The sequence below is a fragment of the Petromyzon marinus genome, chromosome 15 (genome assembly GCF_048934315.1).
Source record: "Petromyzon marinus isolate PM22_M1 ecotype Great Lakes invasive population chromosome 15, UKy_Petmar_22M1.pri1.0, whole genome shotgun sequence".
Classification (NCBI taxonomy): Eukaryota; Metazoa; Chordata; class Hyperoartia; order Petromyzontiformes; family Petromyzontidae; genus Petromyzon; species Petromyzon marinus.
The window spans coordinates 3,059,956-3,085,287 of NC_133681.1; the positions used below are offsets into that span (position 1 = coordinate 3,059,956).

Genomic DNA, 25,332 nt, shown 5'->3' on the forward strand with positions numbered 1-25,332 from the left:
CTTCCAATATCACCTTCCAATTTCACCTTCCAATATCACCTTCCAATTTCACCTTCCAATATCACCTTCCAATATCACCTTCCAATATCTCCTTCCAATATCTCCTTCCAATATCTCCTTCCAATGTCACCTTCCAATATCTCCTTCCAACATCTCCTTCCAATATCACCTTCCATTATCACCTTCCAATATCACCTTCCAATATAACCTTCCAATATCACCTTCCAATATCTCCTTCCAACATCTCCTTCCAATATCACCTTCCAATATCTCCTTCCAATATAACCTTCCAATATCACCTTCCAATATCACCTTCCAATATAACCTTCCAATATATCCTTCCAATATCTCCTTCCAATATCACCTTCCAATATCACCTTCCAATATCACCTTCCAATTTCACCTTCCAATATCACCTTCCAATATCTCCTTCCAATATCACCTTCCAATTTCACCTTCTAATATCACCTTCCAATTTCTCCTTCCAATATCACCTTCCAATATCACCTTCCAATATCACCTTCCATTGTCACCTTCTAATATCACCTTCCAATTTCACCTTCCAATATCACCTTCCAATATCACCTTCCAATATCACCTTCCAATTTCACCTTCCAATATCACTTTCCAATATCTCCTTCCAATATCTCCTTCCAATGTTACTTTCCAATATCTCCTTCCAACATCTCCTTCCAATATCACCTTCCATTATCACCTTCCAATATCACCTTCCAATATCACCTTCCAATATCTCCTTCCAATATCTCCTTCCAATATCTCCTTCCAATGTCTCCTTCCAATATCACCTCCCAATGTCACCTCCCAACGGCTACTCTTTTACACAATGTGATGCGTTGTACTCTGAGAGTTTTGAAAGGATTCCCAGAGCACAAGTGTAAACTAAATCATGAAATGGACAAATGATAACTCCTGCCTTGCCTGGATAGACTCCAGCAGAAACTGCACTTTTGTCTACATACTTCAGACTGTTCTTTATGCTCATGTAATAACATCCCCACGTGTCTTTGCAGACGTAAAAGTGACCAGGCACCAGCAATCAAGGTATGTACCTAATTGCTGTTTGAGATTTATGGAGTAACTGCTGGGTGGTCCTGCATGCTACCCTCCATATCCACGTGCCATCGGTTTAAACCAGCCATCCTGAAGCATATGTTGGGGATAATTATGAAACAGGTAGAGGGGGGGGGGGTATGGTGTCCTGGTGTAATGGTTAGCACACTGAATTTGTGTGTGTGTATGTTGTACTTATTTTGCACTCTACGTGGCCAACCACGCTAATCGGATGTGCGAGGGAAGGACAACAAACTGAAGACAAAAATAAGTTCCAAAACAAGTTACGTTTTCAATCGAGATCATTTGAAAGTGCATAACTCCGGGGGGGGGGGGGGTTCCTAATATCGGAAGGAAGAGTGGTTCAACAGGTTGCCGCTGTCGATTCAATTTCTCAGCTTGTCAGTTGAAACAATGGGACGAGTTTCTTAAATCCCCCCCCCCTCCACCCTTGCCCCCGTGTGGTGGGGTAAACTGTGGGTATCCCCACCTTTTCCAAAACGTCTAGTCAGCATGGAAGAGTAGACCAAATACCCTCCAGAGGGACTCTCTATAGAGGCTACCTCCAGTGTGGGCCCCTTCTGCTTGCAGTGGTATGAGCAAGGCATTGCAAGGCTGCGCCTTTATCTTTTATTAAAACACATGTCGCTCCTACAGAGGTTGCCAGTTCTCCACGCTTAGCGATGTGTTATGCCACACAGGCGCAAAGCGCTGTGTACCAGCATCACTTCTCGTGTTTTGTCCACGCTTATCCGAAGACAACTTAGTTTTGTATCATGTCAAAACTATTTTTTTTGACAGGTACAAGTTACAGCCCCTTAAGTCGATCCGCTGTTGGATGACTGGCCTCCCCACGCCATGCGACACATGGGGGCTTACTTGACCATACTTTACCGTGCTGGTCAGTGCATTGGTGAAGTCAGGGAGCATCAGTGTTGGAGCAAAGCACAATGCAACAATGGATTTGGCTGGACAGCTGTCCGCTTACAACGTAGCCACATAGTTGGCTCCTTGCACCTGTTGTTTGAACGGTGGCCGCTTGTTCAGGCTTTCTCCGGACTCAACCCTGTTTAGCGCCTGAGATCTTATGAAATCGGACACATTCTGAGTGATGTGGTTATCGGGCACACAGTAATTTGGAGATGCACTTTACAGAATTAGATTCTTGTTATTGCGTGGACGTAAAGCACGTGCAAATGAGTCTTCTGCTGAAAGTATGGTCACGTATTATAATTTTGTGTGGCGTTTCTGAGCAATGTTATTAACATGTTACATTCGTGGCTATTCCATTGAAGAGAGCAGAAAACAAAGACTGTAAAGAAATGCAGGGTAAAAACAAGTGCACATTTTAATACACGTAAACACACACACATTTGGATATATTTTAACAAGGTACAGTTATTACATATTGAATCTGCATATAGCATATGTCTGAAATGTTTCACTTTACAAAAATGTATTCCAAATATGTGTTTTGTATTCATCCTGTGATCTTTAAAATTGTATTCTGTTTTTATATATAGGACCAACTCCAAACAAACTGGTCATTCCCAACCAACTTCTTGGTCTAATCGCTCTGGTACATTTCACAAAACAAACATGCTCATTAAATTTAGATTTGAAGCTTTCGTGACTGCAGGGATTCAAATTCTTGGTTCCTTCGGTAAAGTCACATAGAAGGGAAACAATAAAATAATAAAAATATAAAACAATACAATTCTCACGACGTTTCGACTGCAACACAAGCAATAATCATCCGGTGTGAAAACCACAACAAGAAAATTTGAATTTTTTTTTTAAAAAAATTATTGTTTTGGTTCTCACACCTGATGATGATTGCTTGTGTTGCAGTCGAAACGTCGTGAGAATTGTATTGTTTTATATATTTTTATTATTATTTATTGTTTCCCTTCTACGTGACTTTACCGAAAGAACCAAGAATATAAACATGCTCATTATTGTGCCTGTATGTTCACTATATTATTGTCATTGTAGTGACTTGTAAACAATTTAAGTATCGTTTGTTCTGTCGTTTCTCAATCCGCTTGTCCTGGTGAGGGTCGTGGCGGCAGCGTGTTGAGTAGGTCATTATAATAATGACGACAGACTCCAGTACTACATTACTATACACTACGACACTATACACTACTATACACTTTTCACTACTATACGTCACTACACTATACACTCCACTATACACTGCTATACACAGACTCTAGCTCTTCCTGAGGAATTCCCAGGCGTTCCCAGGCCAGGCGAGCGACATCGTCCTGCTAACTTGTACTTGGCCAGGCCCCCAGGGTCTTCGCCCAATTTAAATATGGTTTATTAAAATGTCTGTGTGGATTTTGTTTTGTCTTTGAAGGGAGGTGATAAAGGCAAGTTAAAAGCAACCAACGGTACGTACTTTACAATTACATTGGGTGGGGGGAGGAATTTATTTTTACTACAAAGACAATTTTACATATCTAAAAAGTATTTGTTAAACCGCAAATTATAAAAATATATAATTTACTACCCATCACTAATAAAAAGAAATCCATATATCCCCATTTAATTATCATCATCATCAGTCTTGGTCATTATTCTGCCAGATGAAGGCCTCTCCATGCCATGTTGGTTGTAGGGGTGTTTTGACCATACCTCACCATGCCGGTTAGTGCAGGTTTGTAAAGGATGGTGTGCGGAACCAGTTAAAATATCACTCAGCACTGATGACAGCCGTGGCTGAGAATTCAATTAATGTTACCAGGGTTCATAGCACAGTGCACTAACCACCACGACTGCATGTGATAATAAGTGGTCATATACAAAAGCCTTTGAGTACTAGTTGTTATAGGGATATTGCTTTCAGTCGTAAAAATTTACTGCTGTAATTTATTTTACCACGCGATACTTACTGCTCACATTGGCCGTACGTGAGCCTACAAAGCCCGCCTTGATTTTTTTTCTAGTCTCGGGTGACACACACGCAGATGGGTTCTTTGAGTAACCAGTATGCATGCAATGGCAGTGACTTCATCAGCATATTTTCCATGTGATGGACGGCATGCAGTGTTGCAGTAGAACTGGATCTGATGAGATCCCAGCAGTGGTGCATTACCACCGACCGCCTTCGCATCGCAAATATCAATCAATCTCACTGCGTGGCTTTTCACGCTCGTGGCTGGAGGCTGTTCGGCGCAATGTGCGAGGTCTTGTTCCACGTTCCGGAACCTTCGATTCAGTTCCTGAGAAAGCTCCGAGGACCAACGGTGGTGAAACGTCGGACATGACGCTGAACAACACACGGCGCAACCGGGATACACATCGGAGAGCTTGTAGATAATTCAATTCACTTGTGAACACCGCTTGAGAATGGACAACTCAAGGTAGAGATGTAGCGCGCATTGAACTGGTCATGAGCCACCAATAACTGCTGGTCTATCTGGCCATTACCCACGTTTTATGGAAATACCACACTTTGTCCTCTCCATTCTCACAGACGTGAGGCCTAAAACAGTTGCTAAGCTCAAAATGCGCCATCCCACATCACAAACATTAACTTTTAAAATAAAGTACAAATACGGGCATTGTGGCATCACAGTTATGAGGGAATGCATTCATAGAACTTGCTACAGATCAGAATTTTATCAACCAAGACGGAGCAATAACGTTTTATATATATATACTTTTTACCACTTTGACCACTCTGGGATGAAAAACGAAAGTATAATAAAACACAGAAATGGGAAATTGTAAAAAAAAAGTGATGTTTCACATAGTGACCACCTCCAATGGTTGTGATCTATTGATTTTCAATCAAAAAGCAGGGAATGGAATGCCTCCGAGAGTAAGTCCACAGAAGAGATGGGAGAGAAAATGAGTTTGTTCGCTGGTGCTAGGCGGATGATTCCATCACAGAAACGAAAGCGGTAGCAGCGGCTTGGGGAGACCTTCATCCAACAGTAGATTGAACATGGCTGATGATGATGATGATGCAAATAAAACATAAAATGAATGTTCATTTTATTTTTTTATCGGAGCTGCACAATGAGTTGATTATTTCCGCTATTTTGCAAAAATGATTTTTCCCTGCTTGCAACTAGAAAAGGAACTTTATGCATTACAGGTCCAAGAAAAATTTCGGATGTAAGTGCACAACCGTCTTCAACTGCTAACTCAGCTGGAGCCAAGTGAGTCACCCTATTGATTTGCTTATTCTATAGTCATTGAACTACCTCACATTGCACTATATAAACATTGTAAGAGGTTTCAACATTGAAACAAACCTGGTACGTGATAATCTCATGTAATTTACATGACAATTTATTTAACTTATTCCTCTTATTTTTTTGTTTTAGAATTGGACGACTCGCACTAACTGGTAATTATATCGTTTATTATTCTCGCAATTTTTCCTCGTAATTTATAAAAGTACACACGAAGAACGTAATCACATTATCTCGAGAAATATGTGAAAACATTTGCTGCCGATTAGGAATTGTGATAACCAAATATCATAAGACTATTTGGGTACCTGTATAGTATATAATTATACAAGGATGTTTTAGAAAAAATAAACATACATTTATGAATGACGAGGGGGTGGGTGGCCAGCACCACACCCAGCTGCCTTTGTCCCCCCAGTGGCGATGTTCACACAGCACAGCAGTTACACGTTTGAGGCTGAGTCGACCTAGGGGAGGCCCAGAACCGGTTAAAATAATCGTCACCGGTGGTGGCCATGAGCGGGAATCGAACTCGGGTCGCCAGGTTCGTAGCGCGGCGCGCTAACCACTACACTACAATGCGTTACACTTCCACACACACACACAGACAGACACAGACACACAAACACACACAGACACATACACACATACACAGCGCGCTAACCGCTACACTACAATGCGTTACGCTTCCACACACACACACAGACAGACACAGACACACAAACACACACAGACACATACACACATACACAGCGCGCTAACCACTACACTACAATGCGTTACGCTTCCACACACACACACAGCGAGCTACCCACTACACTACAATGCGTTACCCTTCCACATGCGCGGGTCACGTGACAGATTTGACGTCACAGCTCACTTACCGTGCAAAAAATAAATGCATTATTGAGCTCCCCCCCCAAAAAAAAAAAAACCTAAAGTGTATTTTTATTTTTTTTGCATGGTGTACAGTTTGGAAAGTACCCACATGGCAAATTTCAAATTTGTTGCATTTCGGGAAGTACGCTAGACATGTTTAACAGACACACATATTCACAATTTTGCCTTTTATACACTGTACATGGATATTTATTTGTATACCTCTTGTAATATGTAGGCTGGTCCAGATGTCTTGTGACCCCCGTTTAATCTTTAAAACAATTTTTTTTAAAATAAAAAGTAAGTTGAATTCAAAACAGAAATTAACATGCCAGGGAAATACAACGTTCGGGTCAATTAATTGGGGGGTCACAATACATCTGGGCCAGCCCGTACTATGTGCTCATATCCTGTCACTTGAGGGTGCTTCGGTACGTAAAAATACTTCTGTAACACAGGTCGATATATTTGTTTTATTGTGGAGTAAATAGGACATGACCCTTGTACACGCACGCGTGAAGCCCGCTTGTCAATCCACTGCTGAATGAGGGCCTGCCCACGCCGTGCAGGGCATGAGTGTTAGTGGACCATACTTCACCACGCTGGTCAGTGTGGGTTGGTGAAGGTAGGGAGAGCGCAGACGAATAAATAGATAAGAGTAGGCTTTGCTCTTTCTGGAAAGTTAAACAGGTGTTAAGATGTTCAAACACCAAATAGATACCTATTGCACGGCATCAAGTCTGCATTAACCACACATACGTGTGGAAAAATACGCAAAAAAAGGATCTGATAATAGTATACATTGTCTTATTTGAAAGTTCTAGATGTGAAGTTTTCGTGACTGCAAGGTTCTTTCGGTAAAGTCATGTAGGTATAAAAATAAAAAAAATAAAAACAACTAAATTAAATCACGACGTTTCGGAGGCAACACAAGCATCCTTCATCAGGTGTAAATAGCACAGCAAAATTACTGTCGAGAGAGCTATTTGTGATGAGAGATTAATTCTATAGGGCAGGGGTCGACAACCTATGGCTCGCGAGCCAGATGTGGCTCTTTTGATGACTGCATCTGGCTCGCAAATAAATCTTAGCTGACATTTCTTAACATGATAAGTCTTTCTTAACATGATAAGTCTTATCATGTTAAGAAATGTCAGCTAAGATTTATTTGCGAGCCAGATGCAGTCATCAAAAGAGCCACATCTGGCTCGCGAGCCATAGGTTGCTGACCCCTGCTGTAGGGTAAGAGGAGGGGGGAAAGTAATTGGCCTACTCCAGAGACAGCCTTCTTTATGGCCTTGTATCACCAGTTGTTAGACCAGAGAATGGCAAAAGATCAACAGTCCACAGGCAATACACGCGTCAACGTTTTCATAAATCGGGTTGAGCAGTTATATCTTATTCATATTCTTGGTTCTTTCGGTAAAGTCACGTAGAAGGTAAACAATAAAATAATAAAAATATAAGACAATTAAATTCTCACGACGTTTCGACTGCAACACAAGCAATCATCATCAGGTGTGAATACCACAGTAAGAAAATAAAAAAACCCACTTTTTTCAAATTGTCTTGCTGTGGTTTTCACACCTGATGATTGCTTGTGTTGCAGTCGAAACGTCGTGAGAATTTTATTGTTTTATATTTTTGTTATTTTATTGTTTCCCTTCTACGTGACTTTACCGAAAGAACCAAGAGTATGAATCCCTGCAGTCACGAAAGCTTTAAATCAAAATTCAGTTATATCTTACTCTTTGATCGGTTTCATACTGGCAGTAAGGTCCCATCGATAAATTAATGAGATCTTTCTACACTGCCCTCTACTGCCCACAACTGCTACTACACCTGCTTAACCTGTCGTGCAAGACGGTTGTCCATCCAAGCACTATCCAGGCTCAACCCTGATAAGCTGCCGAGGTCTGAAGGGATTTGGCATATTTCAGATGGTTTGGTCATAATCTTCCTTGTTTTTTTATACGCTATATATGTGTGTACAGGTTATAGCCACGAGATAGGAAATGTAGCACGTGATAAAAAGATGATGATGCCCTTGCACAATTGTGCATTAGAAGAGCAGCAAGATGTTTACTTCTTGAAACGCTCGCATAGTTAATAGGATGTTAGCGCATAGTATGTTTCAAATTGTTTTCGCAAAATTGATTATTGGACAGATTCATGAGTTTCTTTACAACATTGCTTAAAATACCAAATAATCTGTTTAAGATTTTGAATCTGGCAGCATTATTATAAATTACATGTGCATGGATTGTTTTTGTGGTATTCTTGTTACAGTTAACTTTCATGACAAAAACATATGATATTTAAGTTTCTAGACATACTAATGTTTGTTTTTTATTGTCTTGCCTTAGAAATATTTTATATTTGTGTCTTACAGATTCCTTGAATAATATGATGAAATTAAGAAACAAAGATGTAAGTTTGTGACAATTTGCAGTTCTTAAATTCTCGATCAAAATACGAAAAAAATAGTATTTTAACACTGGCATACATATGCATATATATAATCTATACATTGAAATATGGAAAAACAATACTATTTTACTAAATATTTTAATGGCACTTGGCTGTTGGTCAACAATAATGATAATTATCAAGTAAATCTCTAGTATTGGCCGTATAAATAAATCGGTACAACAAATTTTTCGCGATATTTGGCGGTAGCGATTTCTGCTCTGGTCCACGGACTCAGAATGGTTGTTATATTTTACATCTTTAGGACATGGACTCTCAGACCTGGTACACAAATAGCTGCGATCGACCTAAAGCTGCGAAGGCCTTGGAGAAAATGGGAAAGGTATGATCATTTTATCTTCAGTACAATCTGCAACATTAGTTGCATTTGTTTTTTTTATACTATTAGTTTTGTACACTTACTTGGAATACCTTGAAATTATAGGCATGTAACGATTAATATATTACTTAAGATGATGATTTGCATTGATAGGGTGCTTAAGTTCCTGAGCAGATCAAAGCAGCTTGCATCACATCTCATCACAGCCATTCCACCGCCCTGCTATAGTCTAACCAAGGTGACCCCCCAGTGGCAGCTCTATGTGAAATGAGCTGCATGCAAAAATGGCCTGCAAATGGGCATTAAGCTGTCAGTAGAGGGGCAATGTTGCCACGTGGATTTTCCAATTAATTTGCAAGTAGAAATCTGTTGTTGTGCATACAATACATGATTAATCATGTTGAATTGTAAATTATATGCAAAGTGATTAATTTATTCTCGTGGCGAAAACTGGACTGTACAAAAGAAACAAAAATTCAATGTTGTAGTTTAGCAGTACGCATTATTCATGGGCTCTAAAGATCATGTCGCCGCTCCTTTACCACACTCATACATCAGTTTAAAAAAAAAAATGAGATACTCAATCTGTACACATGCATTATCGTTCGTCCTTTTACACATTCATTTAAAATGCCTAGTACGCAGCTAATCTGAATCACTGTGTAATTGCCCCCCTCTAATAATCTTATAAAATCTGCAGCATAATATTTACACTTCTAAGACACCTTCGACCCAGAGGTCATAAGGTGCTGTACAGAATACAAAATAGCCCACGAAAAAACATGCAAGCTTACGGCAATAAAATGCAACCCCAAAAACGAATTATTAAAATAAGTACAAAAAATTATCTTAAAGAGAATTTGCGTCTTAAGCGGGGATTTGAATGAAGCGAGGGAGTCAGCAGAGCGAGCGTCGAGTTGAAGCGAATCCCACAGCCTGGGGCCACACGAGAAGTGAATTCTGGGTCCACCCATCGTTGTGGTGCAGAGCCGTACACCTCGGCACACACAACAGGCCAGGCTCCGGAGGCTCGCATACTCTTGCTGGAACACATTGGCCGGAAACCGTATTTGTATTCAAACGTTTAGATTCTTACAGTGTATAAATGTTTCATGATCCTGTACCGCATGCCCTGTAGAGCGGCGCTTTCCTGGTGCGGAAAAGTGCTCAGGCTTGCAAGGATCAACCGTACACGCTTTCGCTACTCTACAAAGGCACGGTGTACAACCTGAGAATTCGATGGATGGAGGGTGTTTCCAAGTACGCTCTGGGTAATGAGAAGGAAGGGGAGGAGGTAAGAATACATTGGGTGATGAATTCTGGAATGATCTCTGACCCACGTATTTCTCAAATTGTAAATGTTGTGGGTTTACTCTCCAACACACCAGTTTGCTGAAGTAGTAACTAATTGGGACGTATTGTTTAAGTGACAAACCTTATTCATTTACCGTGTCGGTTGGCGGTGGGTTAGCGACACATTTATTTTTACACAATCTAACCCAAAAACTTTTATTATGAATATTCCTCTGTCTGTTACTCTTTATTTCCAGCATGCGTCTCTCCTTGCCTGTTTGTGTGCTATTCAGCTTTTATTACATCTCCTTTGTCACAGTCCATGCTTCAGGTTAACATGGCATGATGGGTAATATTGTGATTGTTTTTTTTTAGGGACATTGGTGTGCTATTTTGCATTTTAAATTAATATTAAAATAGCACCCTTGCCTGTTCCTCCCCTCTCTATTTAATTATTGCGATCCCGGTCCACCTGCAATGCTACCCTACATTATAAATACTCCGTAGTTTTTTTGTTTGTTCCAGCTGTGTACCTCCAACTATTATTCATTTTATTCACGAACCTGTTGAACATTACTTTTTTCCCCCAACAATTTGTTGACTGTTTCGAAAGGTAATTGGGCTTACGTGGGACATATTCCGAAAATGGTTTGCGGCACTTTCCCCAACAGTCTAATTCAGCTACGTGGGGGAATCTCTGTGCGTGTGTGTGTGTGAAGAGCAATGGTGCCATGATTAAAATACCCCCAACTTATCCAGGAACCAATTAGGTCGTAGGTGGGGGGCGGGGGGGGGTCGCCTGTACGATCCTTTGCCCAATATCGTCAGATCTGAGCAGGTTTGAGCCTGGATAAGTGTTGGATGGGTGGCCATCATGCGCAAAGGACAGGCGCAGTGGTAGGCACTGTGCTCAACAGAGGGCGGTGCAGCAAGTCCACTGTCATCCTGTACCCACCCTACCTTCCCCGACACGCACTGACCAGCGCAGTGAAGTATGGTCAGACATCCCTCACAGCCCACAATGTGTGGGGAGGCCCTTGCCATCAGTGCATTGACATCAGCTTGTGCAGGGTGATCCAGATGTCAGGTGACCCTCAATTCATTGACCCCTAAAATTGTTTTCCCTTTGCATATTCATTTCTGTTTTAAACGAACCTTACTTAAAACGTATTATGTTTTAGATAATTAAATGGGAGTCAGAATAGATCTAGACCACCCTGTACATTGTACATATATGTGTGTATATGTTTGAGTTTATTCCAGTTGGTTTTTACTGATGTCCATTAAAAGAAAGTCTTGAATCATCATCATAATTATGAAACCATGGCATATGGTGATGTGTGCTCTCTTCTCTTTTACAGATGTTTGACAGTGTTGTGGAAATGATTGATAATTATCAAAAAAGGCCACTCAACCTGATCTCTGGCCAACAGGGAGAGATTAGCCAATGCAAGCTGGAGTATCCTGTGAAAATTCCATAGGGTAATTGGTCTTAAGTGACTTGGCTATTAATTTTACAACGAGCCGGTTCAACTGTAATGAGTAACATTCGACAAACACATGATGTTAGAAAAAAAGTCTTGAAATACAATTAATAAATATGGTACGGAGACGCAAATACTGTTCTTATATTAAAGGTACAGTATATTAAACATAGAAGCCATTAGTAATGATAAAAAACAATCTAGTTACGAGTCTTATATAGCATCATTGATGCAAATTGCATCTCACAATCGCTGAGGAACCACAAACAAGCTGGAAGACTAAGTGACGAGCCGTCAATGGTCTGCAGTTCTCTATGTATTAAGATGTTTCAGCCGATTAGTGAGTGTTTATATATATACCAGTAGCATGCTTGCTTTTGCCAATAATGTCACTCCTAGTGACAGCTGACACTTGACATCCATACTTAAAAATGCTTTTAAGAGGGATTTTACTTTAAGGTGAAAGTTAATTAACATATCGGACAATTTTATACAAGGCATTGGTATATCGCAGGAGAGCTGGTGGCCGCTTGGGGAGACCTTTATTTCGCAGTGAACTGACGAAAGTTGATAATGATAATGTAATTGGGATATATGAAGAGTAATTTTTTGACAAAATGCATATGGTTATTTTTACGCATTTTTGGCCTTTCTAAATGCATGTTATCGTCATTGTTTAGTTTTAAAAAATTCTTACTCAGAAAACACTTTAATAGTCTATTGCATAAAAGTAGTTACTTATATGTTATATGTTTATATATAAGCACCCATGTTAATCTGAAAAATAATAAAACATTTTATACCTTTATATTTGGTCACTATAATTTATAGTTTATAACTAAACACACATACAGAATTGTACCAATATCTTGCATTGGGATATATATAGAGATTTTGTAGTAGAAATTATTTTTAAAAAGCCTTTCAAATGCATGTTAAAATATGTAATATGCACAGACCTGTATGAGAAAAACAAATACCAATGACACCCGTACGTGAGAATGTCAAGAGATCAGGATTCAGAATGAATGGAAATACCTCTGAGATTGAATATTGGAAAGATGTGTGATCGTATTCAGGGTCTGTGGAAAAAAAAATACCCTGTCTCAGATGCAATCAACGGAACACAGGTTGAAACGACAACACTTTGAAACCTGATTTTCTTGTTTCCAATAGGTAATTATCGCCGTGGTGTGGCTTATTATGAACATGATATAATACAGTTAGCGAGCTAGTTATCTTGGGTGTAATTTCCTGTAGAGAGGTACACCTGTAGGTATTTGCACCTGGCCACAGAACATGGATTACACCCGCCTAGACTTTTGCTGTTTAGTCCTCCGATGCGTTTTTGGGTTCAACTGCACGCGGTTTAACACATTGCCCGGTATTTTTGCTGCTTCACTGAAGTTAGTTTCTGAACAAGCTCCCAGCACTTGGAGCGAAACGTCGAACATAGTGTTGAATAAAACCCGGTTCAGCCAGAAAACACGATGGAGACCTACAAATAATGGATATGTGGTGTTAATGGAAGTTTAAAACCCAGTGTTACGAAATTACTGTATTTTGCTTATCTCAAATGTGGACAAATGTTGATGCTGCATTGTTCAAAAGGATACATTTTGCAAAGTATTGCGTGGAGAATGTAAGCCGAAATGGGCTGAAACAGTGTCGAAGTAAATGTACACTTTTCACGTGGATACACTGTGCGTGAAAACACTCACTCATGAAAAGTAAGTTTAGTGAACGAAATATCGAAATGTCTTGCCTACTCCAAAAGTAGTGTCGCAAATACTGTAATCAACGAGGGAGACCTGTGGTCCATATGTTCATTTAATTATTGTGGTGAAAGATTGTCAGCACCGTGATGCAGACATTGACAACGTTAATTATGTTTTTCAATGTATATATATAAAAAAACGCCCTTGCTATTTTCATATTTTTTAATTGTATTCACAATATATCTCAAGTCTCCGACCGTGTCGCCTCTGCCTTCCCACACCTCGTCTTGCTTCCATTAAAAAAAACCCGAACAATAACCATTCTCGTAGTTTCCCGAGTTATTGGAGTGCGGGTAAACAAAACCAAAAACCACACGAATGAAGCCGTGCAATGACAACACTACTTTCCCGTTGTGAGAGACATTTAAACCGTGGGCATTTAAAAATAAAAATGTGTTTGTGAGCCGTCGCCAGAACCGCATGCCCTCTCGAGTGAAGCGTCTCGTGCGCGTCGTTCTAGACAGCAGGTGGCGATAGTGCACGAGGGTCATTTTCTTGCCAAGGCACTACGACACGTGGTAAACCTATGGGGAGTGTTCTCGCCTTTTTGTTGAATGCATTTTTTCCCGTGGCGTGCACAGATTACATTTGAGGGGCTGGCTTTAAAGGGAGAGAGAAAAAAAACACACACACATTTTCTGCAAGTGTGAATGATTAATGTCCAACATGTTTGCTTGACTTTAAGCAGATTTTGCCGCACGCACTCTGCATTAGGCCCCATCAGTGGCCACATCTGCAGCATCTCACTTTACAACTTGAGCTCTTCTCATTTTATACACTCCCACTCAGTTTTTCCAGCTGGTACGAGAACCATTTGTAGTCGACCTAATCTGGAAGTAGAATATGCATTTTTTTTGAAGAGTTACATTTTCATTTGATTTCTCACGACAGTCATGGTGCTTACATTTATTGGAGGTTTTAATTGCTTTCCGCACAATGGGTAAAGTCTGATGTAATATTTATCTGCAAACCGTATTTGGTCACGTGTTTGATTCTGAACATCAACTTTGGATATTCCACTTCTTATGTTGTTGGTTGAACTGAGTAATAATTGTGCTGCTTTGTGGTGAGGCACAGGGTGGTCCAGAAGTTTTGTAACCCCCATTTGAATGTTACTCAATCATTTTAAAGAAAGGTTTATTTAAAACAGAAATGTTAGGGGTCAATTTTATTAAGATGGCACAAGGCATCTGGACCACCCTGTCATATGTACCTCAACGTCTGAAGACCGTTGTATTATACGTGAGGTAAAAAGTGAATTAATGTGCAGCCTTTGTAATAGCTCGTTCGTGCCGCTGGTGGCGAAAGGGTCTCCACTCGAGAAGAGGTTCAGACAATCATCGCACTGGACAGAGTGTGTGTGTGTTTTTTTGCCTACTATTCCACGCTTGCCAAACGTCATGAGAGAGGTGAGAGTAACCGGCATTTTACACCACTGCAGGCGATCTGCCCATCGGCTAACTGTGGTGAACCCATTCATGTTGCTGGGTGGACAGCGGTGGTGGGACATTTTAAGAGACCTGGAAATCAAACCTGCGACCCTTACACCAGTGCGCTAACCATGCTATACAGTGGCAGCGTTCGTACACATTAAAATCTGATTCTATTGAAAAAAAACATTTCTAACCTGTCGCAACTGCTGTTGTGCGCAATGTTGATGTGAATATATTCAACATCTGCCCATTTGTGCCTTGGTTATTTGGTAACATCCGTGGGCAGATGCCAAATTTGGGTGTAAATAAATACACGTTGTTTTGTTCCAGAATGGTAAACATTGCTTCTAAAAGCATCATCGCCAGCTGTAGATTTGCAGCACACACTGGAGTTGCATTTTAAGATTCCAGAGAAAGCAGTGTATTCTCATATAACATTTCCATGTGTTTATTCAGATGAATGTGTTAATTAACTCTCCTATCAACATTCAATTGTTTCTCAGTAGCCACCCACAGGCGTTGTTGAGCCGTGATTTATGCACTGTTTTCACAGTTGAATCCTGACTCTAGCTTTGGTAGGGGGAGAAGGGGCTTTGATTCAGCAGTGGATTGACCATAGCTACTGGTTATGTTATTATTGTATGATTCGCTTGATTCGAAATGCGTTTATTCGAAAGAGAAACAAATGTGTAATGTTTGTGATTAAATAATACATGTGTTTTGAACGGTGTATCGTTTGTTTTTCCATCTCATAAAAAAATATTTTTTAAACATTATGATCAAGTAAAGTAGAATTATACGGACAAAAAATATAAATTGGAGACCTGGCACCACTGCAATAATGATAAACTTTGCATGCATTAGCTGTTTCACATCGCGTTGCACTTACAATTCTTTTACTTCATCATAAGTATGATTTTTAAAAAATGTGTGTTGCAAATTACCAGGTTGGAACGTGCCTGCACTACAAGATAAACTCCCTGTTTCTTTTCTGGATGTATTCCTTGATAGTTACATGACTTAACGCATAATTGAATAAGAAGGCCTCCCGATATAATATCGGTTATGTTTGACCATACTTCGCCACTATGGTCAATGCGAGTTGGTGAAAGAGAGTCTCAGGACCACTTTTGATGTTACTGACATCAGTCTTGACTGGGAATTGAACTGGGTCCCTCATGCAGTCCACTCAGACTCTTTGACATTATGAGTCTTAATATTGGGACAAAATGTACATCTGCTCCACAACATGTGCGTGCAATGTATTCACACACAAAATATATACTTTTACTGTATTTGAAAAATAATAAATATCTTTGCATTTAACGAGTGTTTTAATATTACAAATAGGGTAAGTGGCTCAATAAATGCGGAATAAAAGCCAAGACTTGTAAAAGTGGAAGAGGAAGTCAGTGTTTTCCGTCTTGAAATGAAAACGTACATAATCACCTTTTATATTCGTAATCTATCATTTGCTGTAAGAAGAAATGCATACTCGGCTGTTGTATCCATAGCTAAAGACAAGGCCTCAACGGAACATTCTCACTGCGTTAAAGTTTTTCAAATAGCTCCGTAAGACTGATTTTATAATGGCGTACAATGTTCGGCCCTTTATCAATCCACTGCTAGATGAAGGCCTCAGCGTAGCATTTCAGTCACGGGGGGTGAGGGGGGCGAGGGGGGTTATTGTGGGTTGGTTGACAGGTAAGGGCCTACGGGTGCCTTCAAACATCGCTCGCCACTGATGTTCGCCATGGCTGGGAGTGAACTCGAGTCACCCAGTTCATGAAGCAGTGCTCTAACAACTGCCCCACAATCTTCCCTAAAGAACTGATCTAGGCCTTTTAACGTGTGTCCCCCCCCCCCCCTGTTGAAAGTGGAATATAGATTTACAATTGTATTCCTTCAAAGGCCAGATGAGGATAAAAAGTGACTCGATGGAAATATAGTTGTTTGTTCCTGTCTCGGCCGCTTTTTTCGTAAACATTCTTTAAAGTGGAAAGCCCAAAGTAATTCAATACCACGTGGAAAAAAACTATAAATGGAAGCTCATGAATTATCGTATACATTTGCCAATGCAAGTGCAATTTGAAGGCTTGCATAGACACTATTAAAACTAAGAGCAGATGTACACTTTATGCATAACTCATCGAAGAGTACATGTGTACTCCCATACTGCGTTCAGTAAATGCAATAATATACTATTGTTTTCATGAATTGCCGCTTGCAGGATAAAAATCTAAGAAAAAAATCTGGATACAAATATAAATAATGATGCTTCAGTTATGGACAATGCATAATACAATGCATCTTAATATTAACCTATTTTTATACATGCAATATTCTCCCTAAAATGACATTAATTTAAAACGGAATGGAAAATGATATTAACCTCTTCAATTAAATTGCAATAAAATGTCGCATATCCGACTGTCATACTCGCCCTGACCAATGCACCACTCCATACCCAGTGCAGTACTACCATATTTATGTGCGATGTAACTGCCATTTTACGTGGTCATAAGCCACCTTTTGATAGGCAGTAATGTATCATAATCTTGCATACATTTAATTCTAAAGTACAGCAGAGCATTTCCCAATGCATGAAAAATAAGAATAGGTTTTACACTTTTTGGCAATGAAACAGGTGCTAAGATGTTCAAATACCAAATAGATATCATTTTGCAAGGAATCAAATCTGCATTCACCACACGTACTTGTCGTGAACATGGAAACATGCATGGTCTGATAATATATGCATTGTCTTTTAAACTGTTTGGCCTACACCAGACTTTTGACTTTTAAACAACTTTTATCGCCGCCAGCAGCAAAAGCACTGAGAGGCGATTTCGATATGAAATACACAAAGTCACCAGCAACACAAATAAAAATAAACGTCACAAATCCACGCGTCGTGGCGCTAAAAAGCACCGCGCACAGCATGAAAGAAAAAGTCACGTGGTTGAGGTGGTCATCGCGCACGCCACGTTGACGAGCGAGCGCTTCAGAAGGTGAACACGTGGGTGTCGGCCTACACGAGAGAAAGCAGGCTTCTCGATGGCCTAGTATCACCAGTGTCAGACCAGAGAACGCCAAACGGCGAACAGTACCAAGACAATGTACTCTATCAGAGCATTTATAGCTTGAGGTGAGATCTTTTGTCAGTCCCAAAGGATGAAAAATTTGAATAGTTTTACTCTTTCTGGCAATAAAACATGTGTTAAGATGTTCAAACCCCATGTTTAGAGTAATTCCACGTTTATATATATTTTTTATCCACTAAGCTATTTGGGAATGGTGGAATAACTCACTTCTGTAGATGTTCACATGTCCGAATCTTTAAAGATCATCCACTGATACTTAAGTGCCCAGTGAGTCTTTTAGCCTTAGCGTCTATACTCGCAGAGAGTTCTCAACCTATAAGAAGTAATATTTAACTTTTCAGAATTTTTAAAAAACAGATTTTCACCTTTTGGTCATTTGCCTAATTGTTGGCAATGGAGACATCGGCACATTTAAAAAAAACAATATTCTGGCAAAATTAGCTTTCATCAAACATATGTTCTGACACGTAGAGTTAAATGAAAAGCCATCATTCAAAGTGGTGCCCTGCAATGTCTTGCTCCTAATGAGAGCATTCGTCCGACTCTTCTACGTTGGACAGATGTCTCGGACGTGGTGGGAGTACCCACAATTGAACCCACCACATTCGATCTGCCAATCAACTCAACTGTTCTTATACCCATGTTTAACTGCAGGGTGAACAGAGGTCAGGGTCCTTTAGCAACTGGCGTTTAGAGTATTTGGCTGCTATAAATGTCCACATGATAAGCCGCTTCGTTGAGCTATCACTTGTGGCCAGGTTGCGTCTGAAAAAAAGTTATATAGCTCAGTGGGTAAAATAAAACATGGTTTTAGTTTCGTAGTTTATATGTGCCCATTCCCCGCGGGAGATTGAGTCGGACTGGCAACCGCTTCATATAAATAACAATAAACGTTTTAAAATGTACAGCATTTTATAATTGGGTAGGTGTTTTAAATTTACGGCTGTACGCTCTGTATTTTTCCCCCAAATTATATGTGTTTCGTCAATATCTGCACATGTAACCTGGACAACTTGCTTTCCAGCATTCTTGTACATACATTTACCTACCTTGCTTATGCATTGCTTCTGTGCTATGTTATGTTTGCCATCCTTTGATATACACACAGCGCGCGTGCATCACACGGCGAGCCTGCATCTCACAGTGCTTATGAATAACAGCAGGCCAGTGAAACGTTATCAGATGTTGTAATCGGCTATTTCCTGAGTATGGCGCACTCCACCCAGACATCAAAATCCCGAGCAGATCTGAAGAAAAAAGGTCAGACGTATCCGCTTGTAAGGACACCACACTTCCACTCGCTCAATAATGGACCTCCGCAGATTTTCCCTCTCTGTACAGAAGTAAACAGATGCCCATCTGATGGAATAACTTGAAAGGAAAAAAAATCATAATGAAAGTTTAAAGCGGACATTATTAAAGGCAAACGTTTGACATGCACTGTAAAATGTTTAGACATTAGGACGGTGCCATTTACCGACTAATAGGGCCAGAAGGGGTTATCTTTCCCATGGTGGTCCTTAATTTATAGCAAGTGTCTGGGCGGATATTTTGTTTTCACTGAACAGCACCATATGCAATTCCATAAGTGGAACTGCTGTGTAACCTTCAACACCTATGTGTTCATTTTTACAGCACCCCCCCCCCCAAAAAAGTATAGCATCCACATGCGGTGAAATTAGTGTGGCTTTTGATCACCAACTTGTAGGCTCTCAGCGATGTGACTCATCTGTCGGAGACTGTTATTGGAAAAGCAGCCTGTGATGTGGGAGGGAAAGACAACTTTAAAGCCAACTCCACGGTGGCGAGATGTTAACTACCTCGCCTTATATACATGGGGTCGTGGGTTCGATCGCGACCCTGATGTCTGCTGTATATTTGGAGTTTGCACGTTCTCCCCCGTGGTCGTGTGGATTTTTCTTCGGGTCCTCCGGTTTTTCCCTCCACATTTAGAAACATGCATTGAGCGTATTTGGCTGCTGTAAATTTCCACATGATGAGCCACACTTTGTTGAGCTATCGTTTGTGGCCAGGTCGCTTCTGAAAAATATCTACATAGCTCAGTGGGCCTTACCTGGTAAAATATAAATGGGGGTAAAATAGTTACCCGCAGGAGCTACACTGCGTGTAACATAATAATAATAATACTATATTGTTCCCTAACAAAAAAAAAATCCTGCATTATTTAAATATATAAATGACACATCTGGTGATAACATCGTTCTTTTTGTAGAAACTGATGTTGAACATGAATACCATCCATTGCATTATTTGTTTTAAACAGCAAATGTGTTTGTTTTAGTTATTATAATGTTACGTATTAAATGCTTATTAGTAGGGCTCTAAAGTAACCTTGTAGTGAGATTTTGATGTATCATGATGAATGCGGTCTCAGGTAAAACCTGACCTGCCCTTACATATGTCCAGGATGGGCAGATCAGCAAGTTTTCTGACCTGCCCTTACTGGAAATCTGTGAAAAAGAGCGTCATAGCTCATCGGATTCTTGAAATCTAAATACAGATTCGGATTCAGATTTTAGCGGAAGTGATGTTCAGTCTTCAAGTATGGACATAAACTAAAATATATACTCTCTTTTTATCAGTTTAACACGTAGGCTTCATATGACCTGGCACTGTAGTGTCAACCCAGTGACCTGAGTTCAGTTCGCCAGCCACGGCTAACATTAGTGGCGGGTGATATCTGCATCAGTCTCGGCTGCTTCCGTTACCAACGTGCACGGTCAAATATGGTAAAATGTGGTCAAATATGGTCAAACAGTCCACGTGGTCAACACTGCAGGGGGAGCCTTCAGCCGGCAGTGAAGTTGTACATGTATATGTGGTTGGATACATTATTTACGACTTTATAGTTGTCAAAGACCGTTACCCGAAGTTGTATCCTCATGTTTAACATGTATTAGGTGTGTTTTACGAGAAATCTTGAAGCATCCACCTGGAATAGATTTTTTTCAAAGCCAGTCAAATGCTACACAGCACGGAATCAGAATGTTTTTTTTTTCACTCGAGGTCAGCATGTGATTTTAAAAGTTTAATATAATACACACGTTCATTCCTATCAGTTTTCAGTCCTGTATATATTTGTTTCACAAATTGCACCTACATGATTAATTAATTTAAATCTGTATAAGTACACTGGAGTCGATTAGCATGTTGGGCACGGTGGAGTAAAATGTGGGTACTCCATCTTCCAAGACGTTCGTCCAGCTTTGATGAGCAGGCCCTCTTGAGGAGGCTTCTACAGCTGCCTCAAGTGGAGGCCCTTCTGCCAGCAGGTGCCTAAGCAAGCAACTGCAGGGCTGCCCCTTTGCCTATTCTTCTTGAAGTTATCTATGCGAAATTAATTTCTTCCAGGCATTCAGGTGAGTAATATGCGGTATGCAGTTGAATACACTTCAAACCCATCGCTGAGTATGTAAGCGTCGGTGTATTCCATATACAAGACGAATATGCATATGATTTGAGTTGTATTAATAGTCATTCTATCATTACACGCGAACTCACTCGCATTGACAAGCATGTAATTCGTTCTAAATGTAGAATGACAATGTAGACTTTTGAAGAGAAGGCCATACTATCGTCCAAGGGTGGTATCTCTCTCTCTATAGTGAGAGGGGTCTTCCGCCAACAGTGCAGCAGTGGCGTGCACATCTAAGTGTCAGTGCAGCAGTGGCGTGCACATCTAAGTGTCAGTGTAGCAGTGGTGTGTGCATCTCAGTATTCTCAGTTTCAGTTTCTCAGTTTCATTTATTTGGAAAAACCCTGTGAGCCATTCGGCTCTTGATTTGGGTGCAACCGCAACAAACAATTAAATTACAAGATACATTTATAATTTACTGTACACAAATTGGAACATCCCCTACAAAAACTAAAAAAAAAATCTTCCCGAAAAAGCACCATTTGTTTATGCTGCGTACTAAACTGTGCAAAACAATCCCATTGTGATGTTAGATCATAATAACAATCATAATACAATTTAGATTTTAAAAAATGTAAAGTCTAACTCTATACTAAATACAAAAAATCGGGCTAAACTAAACCTTTCTAGAAATTACTAAAATAATGCTCTAAAAACAATGTAGCGGTGATCATCTAACTGTCCCTTTCACTTTTTAATTTCTTACGACAACGCGCCACTGTAACACGCTGTTGCGACGCTATCCTCAGCACCGTGTATTGTCTAAATATGTGTATCTCCCATCCACTCTTCCTCACCTTCCGGGGGGAGGGAGGGAGGGAGGGGGGAGTTCTGAATGCAGGTTATGATAATGTGAACTGTTTTAAAGGTCACAACATTTACACTGGCACGGGCTGGCGGCGGGGGGGTCCTGTACCGTGCAAGGCTTTCCTGTTTTGCAGCCCAACTTTGTATAAGCGCGGTCTATCGCCAGTTTGGACAGACTGTTTACCTTGACATGCCTATTTCCTGTCTAGACACACAGAATTTTGGAACCGTTACGAAGCATCACTCTCTCTCTCGCACACAATGTAACATCTCTCTCGCACACAATGTAACATCTCTCTCGCACACAATGTAACATCTCTCTCGCACACAATGTAACAGAAGGGACCGTTACGAAGCATCACTCTCTCTCGCACACAATGTAACATCTCTCTCGCACACAATGTAGCATCTCTCTCGCACACAATGTAACATCTCTCTCGCACACAATGTAACATCTCTCTCGCACACAATGTAACATCTCGCTCGCACACAATGTAGCATCTCTCTCGCACACAATGTAACATCTCTCTCGAACACAATGTAACATCTCTCTCGCACACAATGTAACATCTCTCTCGCACACAATGTAACATCTCTCTCGCACACAATGTAACATCTCTCTCGCACACAATGTAACATCTCTCTCGCACACAATGTAACATCTCTCTCGCACACAATGTAACATCTCTCTCGCACACAATGTAACATCTCTCTCGCACACAATGTAACGTCTCTCTCGCACACAATGTAATATCTCTCTCGCACACAATGTAACAGAAGGATCATTGGCATCATGCGCCCCATCCACTCATACCCCCCCCCCCCCAAATTAATTATTATTTCAAGCAGAAACATTTGATTATGCCGATGTTGGGAAGTTTATCGATTTCTTTTTGCGAAGAGATATGTTTAAAATGTTTAAATCGTGGTATTGCAAGAGCACAGCAGACCACGTATTGGAATGGGTTTTTTTATGAAAGGAATGGGATGCTGCTCTGGTATGAATGGTTGGCACACCGGGTTTGCCATGCAGAGGTCGCCGGTTCGATTTGATCACCCGGTGCGGCAGTTGGCTACACATCATAGTTGGCTACGTACGGTGCGAAAGAAGTTCAACATACATACGGTATAAATGGGTACACCACCATCGGCCGATCAGCAGGGTTGCGTTTGGTGGGGTCAAATGTTGGTATTACCACCTTGGCCAAGGTATCTTTCATAATAGAGGTTTTTGGGTTAAATCGCGTTATTTATAAATGTGTCGTAACCCTCCACCACCCGACACGGCCAATCAGCAAAAAAAAGTGTCACGTTGACAAAAGACAAATAATTCACTACTTTAGCCCACCGGTGTGTTGAAGAGTGAATCCACAACATTTACAAGGTATCTGTTAGGGCATTGAAAAGCATGCCCAAGCAGCCACCAGAGAAAGCTCTTTTAGAGATATCACTCTAGAGCTCCCTCGAGCGGAGGTCCTTCCACCAGCAGTGGCATGAGCAAGTGAGAGCGGGACTGCACCTTTATTGTTTATGAAGGTTCCTACGTTGCCCCGCCTTCGCCGCGAGTCTGTGACACCTGCGATACCTGGCACATGCTCCGAGTGTAGAACAATATGCTCTTACACATCCTCCTGTCATTTGTTTTCATTAACAAAAAATGAAACCAGGAAGGAATGAAGTTGGAAAGTTTGTTTTTTTTGTCAAGAAAAAGGAAATAACACTCACTTTTTTTATCACACACACAAAAAAATCGCGGTTGGAAGTGACGACTTTGTTTTTTAAATTAAACTAATCACATTTATACAGGGGCAGCTAAAAAAAAAACTGAATGTATACTTTTATTTGGCTTTTATTTTATTTTATTTGGATTCCAATCAAATTCAACAACTTCTGAAATCAGTAAAATTCTGATAAATTTCTACGCTTTTTAAATGTTGTTTCGATGCCAGATGAAATGTTCAAAATTCCATGCTATCATTAGCATTTTCCTAGGTCAATAATACATAGTAGCTCAAAGCTGGGTGGGTAGTTAAAATGAAAGGCTGTCGAGAAACTCCAACTGCAAATGTGAACAGTATGCCACTTTGTGTGAGCATTTCTTGTTAGCTTAGCTTGCATAACGTGAACTCACAAAGAATGTTGAAGAATGAAAGGCGAACGTAGACCATATATATAAAAAATACATATTTGCACTCGTCACAAATCATTGACCTGGTATACTTTCTTATTCTCCATCGGCAAACATGTCCAAGGGGGTAGATCCATGGTGCAGTGGCGAGAAATCTGAGCTGTAAGCCTGGTGACCCGAGTTCGAATCTCGATGTGCTTTGGCCAGCAGCAGTCATAAAAAAACCTCCCGTGACTACCACAACGCTGGGGGGCTTCTTCCCAGCGTTTTATTGACAAAAGGGCTGTAAGTTTATTATTAACATTTGTTGAACGTGTAAGCAGAAACTATGGCTCAAGATTCAGTGCAGAGATTACTTCAAAGCATGTTCCGGACAAAGCATGCTGCTCATCCCTCTCTCTCTGTCTCTCTACATCGTCTTAAGCCACTGGTGGAAATGATTCCTTCCTAATGGTTGGTATGATAATCCTTAGCAGAGCCACTGTTGATTTGCCGTCATGTGTTGTCTGCTAATCGATCTCGTCCATCTCCAAGAGACTACGTGCTGACTCAGGCCCTCACCTGTACATAAAGAGGAATGTATGACCACTGATTCAGATACAGGCAGAGGACAAGCCCTTCGAGGGATGTCTTGTTGACTTTTACAACACTAGTCCAATGGGCTTTAATTTCGAGGGAGAGCAAAACAATTTTGTCAGTCACCACTGGTGTACGTGTGCAGGTAACGATGATGCGTTGGCAACGTGTAAGCCTTTGCAGCACTGTTGCTGTGGAGTGCCATACATTATTTTGAAATCTTAATTACAAACGTTAGCATTTATCGGACTCTAAAATAAATCGTTTTTTCCTCGATTTTATTAAGATCGTGCCATCGGAGTCACGTGGTGAGAAGAACGACC

At 40.5% G+C, this 25,332-nt stretch overlaps 1 protein-coding gene across 2 annotated transcripts in view; it reads left to right on the forward strand.

Moving 5' to 3' along the window:
• Positions 1 to 15,683, forward strand: part of LOC116942586 (uncharacterized) — a 40,579-nt gene extending 24,896 nt beyond the window's left edge. For both annotated transcript variants that reach the window (XM_076067216.1, XM_032954665.2), the window contains 10 exons: positions 1,032 to 1,062; positions 2,367 to 2,400; positions 2,595 to 2,650; positions 3,437 to 3,470; positions 5,183 to 5,246; positions 5,415 to 5,437; positions 8,554 to 8,591; positions 8,896 to 8,973; positions 10,109 to 10,264; positions 11,625 to 15,683. In XM_076067216.1, the coding sequence (XP_075923331.1) occupies positions 1,032 to 1,062; positions 2,367 to 2,400; positions 2,595 to 2,650; positions 3,437 to 3,470; positions 5,183 to 5,246; positions 5,415 to 5,437; positions 8,554 to 8,591; positions 8,896 to 8,973; positions 10,109 to 10,264; positions 11,625 to 11,744 (634 nt within the window). In that variant the 3' untranslated portion in view covers positions 11,745 to 15,683. The remainder of the gene's footprint in view (positions 1 to 1,031; positions 1,063 to 2,366; positions 2,401 to 2,594; positions 2,651 to 3,436; positions 3,471 to 5,182; positions 5,247 to 5,414; positions 5,438 to 8,553; positions 8,592 to 8,895; positions 8,974 to 10,108; positions 10,265 to 11,624) is intronic.
• The last annotated feature ends 9,649 nt before the right edge of the window (positions 15,684 to 25,332 follow it).